Source organism: Xenopus laevis, chromosome 5S, assembly GCF_017654675.1.
Source record: "Xenopus laevis strain J_2021 chromosome 5S, Xenopus_laevis_v10.1, whole genome shotgun sequence".
NCBI classification, from domain to species: Eukaryota; Metazoa; Chordata; class Amphibia; order Anura; family Pipidae; genus Xenopus; species Xenopus laevis.
In genome coordinates, this window is record NC_054380.1 from 120,161,931 (window position 1) to 120,171,176 (window position 9,246).

The following is a 9,246-nucleotide window of genomic DNA, read 5'->3' on the forward strand; positions in this document are numbered from 1 at the left end:
CTGTGTCCCTTTAAGAGTCATTCCTTCCCCTTTTCTTGAATTTAAATATGTTTTTCATCTTGTTTATCCTGGGAGGAAATTTAGCCATGGGGTGCACAAAACGTGTAGGGCTAATGGAGATACTGTTTTAATGAATCTACAATAAGCATTATATTTTTTACACTTTTGGAGGCCCTTGTGGAGGTTTTTCAGAGTGCCTGGATGCCCCCTTTGGTCTTCTATTTGTGTATCCTCTCCCTAAGCAGAGGATCTGTGGCTGGTGCACTTAGACCACCTGTTCTACATGGTGTGGGATATATTGTTTTAATATTATGTTGTACGTGTACCTTTGATAAAATACCGGAAAATCAGAAAGCAGAAAACCTTAACACCGCTGACTAAGGGGTTCATGTTCAGTTTCTGCCTAGTAGCCTTGATTCTCATTGATGGCTAGTGATATTGCACTGGTGACAACTCACTTGGCTTAAGTGCTCATCTCTCCCTGCTGTAATCTGAGTCTGGAGCTATGAGTGAGCAGGGAGAAGCAGGAAGTGATGTCACACCAAGCTAATATGGCAGCTGCTATCTTAAACAAACAGAGAGAGCTTCTAGAGCTGTTTACTGGTAAATCATTCTGAATAAATATAGTGTTATAACTTGCACCATTGTGGCTAATCTATCGGCAATAAACTGCTTCAGTAGCTTTCCTTCTCCTTTAAGATTTATGTTCGAGAGATATAGTTCAGTTTTAAGAACTTTTAATTCCATTGCTCCTGCAAAGGCAAGACACAGGGGCCGATTCATGAAGCTCGAGTGAAGGATTCGAATTAAAAAAACTTTGAATTTCGAAGTATTTTTCTGGTACTTCGACCATCGAATTGGTTAAATTCGATCGAATTCGATCGAATTCGAACGATTCGAACGATTCGAAGTAAAAATCGTTCGACTATTCGACCATTCGATAATCGAAGTACTGTCTCTTTAAAAAATACTTCGACCACCTACTTCGGTAGATAAAACCTACCGAAGTCAATGTTAGCCTATGGGGAAGGTCCCCATAGGCTTGCCTGTGATTTTTTGATCGAAGGATTTTCCTTCGATCGTTGGATTAAAATCCTTCCAATCGTTCGATGGATTTGCGCAAAATCGTTCGACTTCGATATTCGAAGTCGAACGATTTTAGTTCCCAGTCGAATATCGAGGGTTAATTAACCCTCGATATTCGACTCTTGATGAATCGGCCCCTAAGAGTGAGAGAGTTAAAGTACCCTCTTTTTAGTGTCCTTGAGATCGTAATACATCAACAACTTCCAGGTGGTAAAAATTTTATTATTTGTGCTGGTCTAGTAACAAAGAAACAAATGAGTACAAAAAAAGAACACGCAGAGTCAATATTATTAGAAAACATTTACAGACAAACACATTTTTTAAGTAACATGATAACCCGGAGGTGAGATGTCACTGTGTGGATTACTTGGTAGCTATGCTAGTTTAAAGGGTTAACTTTTAGTATGTTATAGAATAGCCAATGCTTAGCAACCTTTCAATTGGTCTTCATTATTTATTTTTTATTCTTCTTTGCCCAGCTTCCTTCTCTCATCTTGATACATCTTTATCCTTCCTGGATCTCCCTATAACTTTTCAGTCTCCCTACATATGGTGGGGAAGTGGGGGTGAAGAAAAGTACATATTCACTCAAGCACTGAGGCAATGATGGGTCGCTCAGCCTTTTAGTCTCGAAACAAAATAAGGAGAAGCAGTGTCGGTCTGAGACACCAGGGGCCCACCCAAAAACCTTTGACCAGGGGCCCACCAAGTAATCTTATACCAGGGGCCCACTCTCACTACTATTATTCTTCCTCTCCTTCCTCAACCTCTATTCTCCTAGTCTCTTTTCTGTACATACTATAATCTATTGTTCCATCTATTCAGCTACTTTGTTCTCATTGAAATAGGGAATAGCCATGAAATAGGCCAAATGTTTAGCAGCATGAGGGCCCACTGACACCTGGGCCCACCGGGACTTTTCCTGATTCGCGGTGGGCCAGTCCGACACTGAGGAGAAGGAGTTTCTACAAGAGGCATGATGATGATGATGGAAGCCTTGCACATATGTCTGTCTTTTCAAGGGAATTATTGTTCTCATAGAGAAATGAAAGCATCCTATCTACTTGTATACAGACATGTCTTATTACAGATAAGAAACAGCTACATCTTTGTAACAATATAAAAACAGAGATGATAGTAACAGTATATACTACAGGTATGGGACCTGTTATCCAGAATTCTCAGGACCTGGAGTATTCTGGATAAGGGTCTTTCTGCAATTTTAATCGCCATACTTTGTCTACTAAAAATCCTTTAAACGTGAATTAAATCCCATATGATTGTGCTGCCTCCAGTTAGTTACTCTTAGTTAGGCTCAGATACAAGGTATTGTTTTATTATTACAGACAAAAAGGGAATAATTTAAAAAAAAATGTAATTATTTGATTAAAATGCAATCTATGGGAGACGTCCTTCCCATAATACAGGGCTTTCCGAATAATGGGTTTCTGGATAACATATCGCATACCTGTATACACAGTATAAGCCGTGGATGATCTATTCATAAACATTTGCTCTAAAAAGCAGATGCAGTAATGATGCAATGTGATCAGGATGCTAAATAAGAAGCATATTCAGATGTTTCCGATGAAACCAGGAATGGGTAGCTTTTTGCAAGCTAAAAATAGTAAAAAAAAATATTGTTGAACATTTGAAGAACTGTTCATTAAAGGGTCTCTCTAATTGGTTGAGATTTTGGGAGATCTCTTTTTTCTTTTGCTGCAATAGAAATGAAAGAAATGATTAGTAACTGGAGCAGAAAATCTGGGTTCATACATGGTAAGAAGGAATGGAGCAATGCATTTCATCATGTGTAGCATCATGGAAGGATCTTTTCTGGATTATGTGAACTGAACACATTAAAGGGGAGGTTCAAATTTAAGTTAACTTTTTGTGTATTGTAGAATGGCCAATTCAATAGGCCTTCATTTTTTTTTCTTTCTTTTTTTTTTTTTTATAGAATATGAATTATTTGCCTTTTTTTCTGTCTTATTCCAGCTTTCAAATAGGGTTCACTGACCCCATCTTAAAAAACAAATGCTCTATAAGACTGCAAATGTATTGTTATCACTACTTTTTAGTACACCTATTCATATTCAAATCAGGGCATGGTTGCTAGGTCATTTGGATCCTAGCAACCAAATTGCTGAAACTACAAACTGGAGAGCTTCTCAATAAAAAGCTTAATAATGCAAAATCATATAAAAATAAAAAACAATTGCAAATTGTCTCAGAAAACCTCTCGACAACTTACTAAAAGTTAATTTAAAGGTGAACAACTCCTTTAATCTTTAATGGTCAGTTACTGTAAGTATCAAAAAATAGGTAATATATTCATAAAATTTTAGTATATCTCTCCCTAAAATATTCACTGGCCCCTTCCATTGTAATCCTATTGGTGGACCAATGGACCCCAGTAAGTATCAGTGACAACAGGCGCTAGTCTGACGAAAGGCAAGATGGTCCTTTTTGTTGCTCAAAGGTTTTTCCTATGTCATAGATACTGAATATTGATAAAGAAGAAGCTTTACTTTCATTTCAGTTTTACTTGCAGCCCTCAACATTGAATAGCATAATATAAGGCAGTAGTGCCCATACTTTACTAATGCACGGTCTACTTTTATTGATGTTGTCTAGTGATGGACGAATTTGCGCCGTTTCACTTCGCCTAAATATTTGCGAATTTCGCGTGAAATTCGTGAATCAGCAAAATATTTGCGAAACGGCACCGGTGTCTCATTTTTGATACCAGCATCCATTTTTGACACCGGCGTCCATTTTTGACGCCAGCTTCTGTTTTTTTTTTTGCAAAAATGCGCCGGCGTCCAAAAAACGGATGCTGGCGTCACGCCCGTTTTACAAATTTATTCGCCAGCGGCGAATCATGCAAATTCGCGCCTGCCGAATAAATTCGCCCATCACTAATGTTGTCCCGTTATGATCTACATCCATTAAAGCATTGTTAGTGTTCTGTTCCAAGGAAATATTACTTAAATATAATTTATGAGAAAATGTATATTGCCACATTATATTCAGCAAACAATTATTATTATGTAATCTTAACATAATAAATATGTGAATGAAAAGCATGAATTAGGAGGGTGATTTAGACAAGCTGCTTGTTGGCAGTGTCTTAAGATCTACTGATCACCAGCTAAAGCTCTACTGGTAGATCCCGATCTGCCTTTTGGGCACCCCTGCTCTATGGTATATATGGTATAAGTATTTAATAATTTGAGATCTAGGTATGTCATTGCCATCAGAGCAGAGATGAATAGAAGCATAGTACAAATGAAAATCATTTTTCTGCAGAAGTAACAAGGATCACGTGTACCTGATTGCTTTAGTTGCATCAATGACCCACTGTTGCTTGGGATTTGCACAGACTCGGAATTTCCTTGTAATAAAGCTGCAATACAAAAAAAAGAAAAAGAGGATCTACAACTATGTTCCATTGACAAAGGTCACACATGGATGATCATCATCTTTGGAAAATCCCTTGTTTTTCACTGGCCCCCAGCATCAAACAGCGTAAACTGGTCATACAGTTTATACACTGATTCTTGTAATAAGACCATCTGATGTACCGGTGTGGGGAATGATTAATGTATATTCCCTGGTCCCCTGTCTCATAAGTAATTTTGTATATTCGCAAGTGAATGCAGGGGTTTTTAGTTATAAAGTTATGATCGTCAAGGTAAACCCCATATGGTGGTCCCTATTTACCTACAGTCATAGTATTTAAAGGCTGGCACCTCCCTGCATAGTAGCATTTCTTGGGATAAGTGTCTCCTGACCTGGGCATAGGTTTCAATCAGAGGGCTTAGGGGTAAATTTACTAAAGAGGGGAAAATTCACCAGCAACAGCTTCGCACCCATCGCAAAACTTTGCCAGGCGAAAATTCACAAAAATGTGAAGTTTCGTCCTGCCTGACGTACGCTGGCGAATTTTCGTGTGAGCAAATCAGATGCACTGCGTTCAATTCTGCCTAGTGCAAAATTGAGGAGGTGCAAAGCCAAAAATAGTACTTACATAACTGCATCAATGTCGCACACTTCAAAGGAATTCTGGGTCGTAAAATCTTTAATAACTTTTAAAGGCAGCTGCTTTTTGGTGTACGTGTAGCAGCAATCATACATCATGGCTGTAGATAAGAAAGAAGGATTATATTACAACATTACATACGCTTCCCATCTCTATGTGCCGTGTGCACTGGCAAGCTACCACTTGTTCATCATTACTGATAAGAAATGACCAATTGCAAGTAAGGGACTTATTTATCAAGGGTCGAATTGAAAAAACTTCGAAATTCGAATTCAAAAAGACCAATTGAAATGAAGTCAGTTTTTTTTTGGTCGAATAGGTCAGTTTTCGATCGAAAAGGTCCGTAGTCGGCCGAATTCGATCGAATTCGATTCACAGTTCCCCCCCCCCAAAAAAAAACTTAGATTGATTCCAAATAGGTTCTAGGAAGTCCCCCATAGGCTGAAACAGCAATTTGGCAGGTTTTAGATGGCAAATGGTCAAAGTCAAATTTTTAAAGAGACAGTACATGATAAATTTTGATATTCAAATTTTCTAATTTTTTCAAATTTGATTCGAATTTGGACTATTCCCTTGAAATTTGAATTTTTTTAATTCGAGAATTCACCTCGAACTTTGCCTCTAAGTGTTTATTACTCATACAAAGGCTTTACGCATTAACCAACTTTTGTACTGTCGTCATAATGACAGATGGAAAAGGATTTTGGAATCATAGTAGAGCGTAAGCTTAGTGACTGACAGCACAAAGGGTACCTGAAAACATGGGGGAACTGAGTCAAAGGGAATCAGAAATTATTCTGCTGATGTAATTAAGTATTTGTGAAGCCCACACCTTGAGTATTGGGTATGCTATAGACCATTTCTATTTATTATACAATTTTGGATACAAATTGGACTGGGGCTGCTAGATTAAATAAGGTAATCAACTGGCAGGGCAATAACGTTTCTCTATATATAACTTAGAAGAACAAATTGACACCCACATATTTGGCCTTCTGTGCTGAATTACTTTCCTGTAGATAAAGAACCCAACATGAGGTGCCAAGTGAAAGTCCACCCTTTCCTTAAAGGAGAACTAAAGCTTAAAGGACAACTAAAGTCTAAAATAGAATAAAGTTTGAAATTGTGTTATTTTGTAAACTAAACATAAACATGAACTTACTGCACCAGAAGCCCAATTAAACACATGATTTAAGCTTTCAAAGTTGGCGCAGAGGGCTGTCATCTTGTAACTTTGTTATACATCTCTGCAATACCAAGACTATGCACATGCTCAGTGTGGAGGTAGGACAGGTAGGAGGTTGTTGGGAGGGCAGATAAGTGTCCCACCCTGCTGCCCCTCATACCTACAGCGCTACTGAAAACCAGCATCAGTGTTTTCTTGGGGAGAATGCAGGACAGGGTGCAAAATTGTTTGTACCCATTTTCTGCACATTGCATCCTGTCCCTGCAGTTGAAATTAAGTATTAATCTAAAAGGCAAAGTCAAATTTAGGGGCAACATTTCCTTACATTGTGTAAAAAACAGTTTTTGGGTGGAGTGCTGCCCCTTTAAGGTTATTTAAAAACGTAACACAGTTTTAGGAATTTTGCACCCATGTATTTTGGCTTCTAAATAAAAAAGTGGGCTAAATCCCCTAATTATCCAGTGTGCTATTTCCCTCTATATTCACAAACAGTTTAGAAATACATATTTATTGGTACCAGACAGAATTTTCCATTCATTTAGCCTGTGTAGTCTGATATTAAAATGTTTATTTTAAAATGAACTTCAGGGGTTCCTATTCAATGGTCCCATGAAGTGCTCTAAATAATTCTGCTGAAAATGAATCTGTTCATACTTTCTGCTTCTCCCACCTCTTGCCACTTGCTGATAACTGTGAAACAAAACAATCTGCCGAAACTGTATTTGAGGCTTAGGTAAATATTTCGCAGGACCATATGAATTGAGTTTCCTTTAAAATAAAAAAAAGGTATGTGGGGTGATTTTGCTTTTACACATAGCATAATTCATTTCTATTGAAATACATAAAAAAAAATCCCTGGCCATACAATGCTTCAGCCTGCTTATAGTTAGACTTCCAGTTATTTGGCTTGTGGATCAGAATCCATGCAGATATGCACACAAAACAAACATTCTATTCAAACATATACATTCAATTAATTAACTATATTAGGGTCAAAAGGAGAAACGAATGACCAAGCATTATCTAATGCAAATTAATATGTTCTACCAAATGTTTTCTTTGACGTTGCAGTCAAATATCACATAATATTGTCTAAAATTGTGCTGTAGCTACAGAGACCCCGATAACTCACCAGAATGGCACAGCTGCAAACAGGGTTGCCACCTTTTCCGGAAAAAAATACCGGCCTTCCTATAAATTTATCTTTTTACCCTATTAATAACATTAGGATCAACTATTATTTTTACCTGCCAGGCCGGTAAAATACCGGCCAGGTGGCAACCCTATCTTAAAAACTCACCTTCTCCTGCACTGGTCAGGCACAGAAGTCCAAGTGCCACCAAACACAGAACACACAGATCTCTGGCACAAGACATGATTGTTGTCTTGTCTGATATTCAGTGTATTGAGGGAGATTGCAGGTAAATATATACAGGCTGAGATGAGTTAACCCCTCCCACGCCCTTTTGCGATAATGAGTGACTTCCCTTCTACTTTCCATAGTGTGGTTTTGTCTGTTTTATAATCTTATAACATGCAAGATATATAGGAATGCATTGTGTGCCAATCCAAGCTCATACAATAGGTCTTGGTATAAATTCCTTTAATGGAAAGTTAGTAGGCCTCCCTCGTCAAGAAGGCACGCTTAACCAAATACCCACAGCCCTACTAATTTCAGCTTACTTTTTGGGGCAAAATATCACAACTTTCTTCTGCTAGAACTTTTATACTTCTTATATGTGGGTAAATCGATAAGAGGTGCTCAAATGTTAGCTCTGCTGCCAAAAAGAGATTTCATCAAATGTCCAAAAAAATAGAAACAAATGGCACACTCACTTCAATGCTTCTGCATCAATTCAAACTGTTGACATTTTTATTTTGGTGAGATCCCAGCAAACGTTTCGGGGTCAAGCCCCTTCATCAAGTGCTACTTACAACAATGTGAGTAAAATGGCAGGTGTTGCAGGTCGTGAAATTCCCTAGACGGGGTGGTGATAAGGATAGATTACTTTTACAACAGGAGGTTCTGTGGATTGAAAGATTGAATACCTTAACACCCATGGGATTGAATGAGGAACTGAGCTACTCTTGCTTTTATTGATATATGTCTAGCCTTATATTGTAATTAAGGACACGTGATTATCTGTTTTTATAATAGTAATATTTTATTTTACAAATTTTATTCCACAGTTTTTATATATATTGACACATGGAATATTACAAAAGGATCACAGTATGGAGATTTTACACATTTTATGGACTAATGTATCACGGAGGCACTTTGTATCCTTTTGTTTAAGGACAATATGATGAATAATGTAACGATAATATAATGTTAATGATCAATGATTAATTGATTTCACTTAATCACGAAGGGGTGTGGTCACAGTGCCCTACCCTTTAAATGTTTTTACTCACATTGTTGTAAGTAGCACTTGATGAAGGGGCTTGACCCCGAAACGTTTGCTGGGATCTCACCGAAATAAAAATGTCAACAGTTTGAATTGATGCAGAAGCATTGAAGTGAGTGTGCCATTTGTTACTTTTTGGGGCAACCGAAAATCAAAGCTGAATTGGTGACAAGCTTTAAAGTGAAAGTGCTCACAAAGAAGATATTAAGCCACTCTGTTTCTCCTTCACAGCGAATGACAATATATCCTAAACTAGTTGTAACAGAGTAAATATGGTTTTGTTTATTTGCTTTGACATTTCCAATCACTCACCATCAAATAAAAAAAACCTTTTAATACCAAGATTGCCTTCATTCAATCTATAAAACTAGATATCAAGAGCCTCCATTAGACGAGCAAGTACAGCATGATAAATAATGTCAACATATATAGAATAAACACAACTGGCTAAGAGATTAAGATATTGAATATTCCCTCCAGACAGTAATCCCCAACCAGTGACTCACGAATGGTATCGC

At 37.6% G+C, this 9,246-nt stretch overlaps 1 protein-coding gene across 1 annotated transcript; it reads right to left on the reverse strand.

Annotated features, from left to right (window-relative positions):
• Window positions 1-2,286: 2,286 nt before the first annotated feature.
• On the reverse strand, window positions 2,287-7,768 carry ccl20.S (C-C motif chemokine ligand 20 S homeolog). The gene is made up of 4 exons (XM_041564091.1): window positions 7,618-7,768; window positions 5,120-5,231; window positions 4,421-4,495; window positions 2,287-2,805 (listed from the first exon to the last, which is right to left on the reverse strand). The coding sequence occupies exons 1-4, from the start codon at window positions 7,691-7,693 to the stop codon at window positions 2,766-2,768; spliced, it is 303 nt and encodes a 100-aa protein (XP_041420025.1). The 5' UTR covers window positions 7,694-7,768; the 3' UTR covers window positions 2,287-2,765.
• Window positions 7,769-9,246: the final 1,478 nt, after the last annotated feature.

Excerpts from the sequence above, each read along its gene's own strand:
- ccl20.S (XM_041564091.1), bottom strand. The coding sequence starts at position 7,693 with ATGTCTTGTGCCAGAGATCTGTGTGTTCTGTGTTTGGTGGCACTTGGA. Across the intron at positions 5,232-7,617 it reads CCTGACCAGTGCAGGAGAAG|CCATGATGTATGATTGCTGC; the intron begins GTGAGTTTTTAA and ends TCTTATCTACAG. Across the intron at positions 4,496-5,119 it reads TGCGACATTGATGCAGTTAT|CTTTATTACAAGGAAATTCC; the intron begins GTAAGTACTATT and ends TTTGTATTGCAG.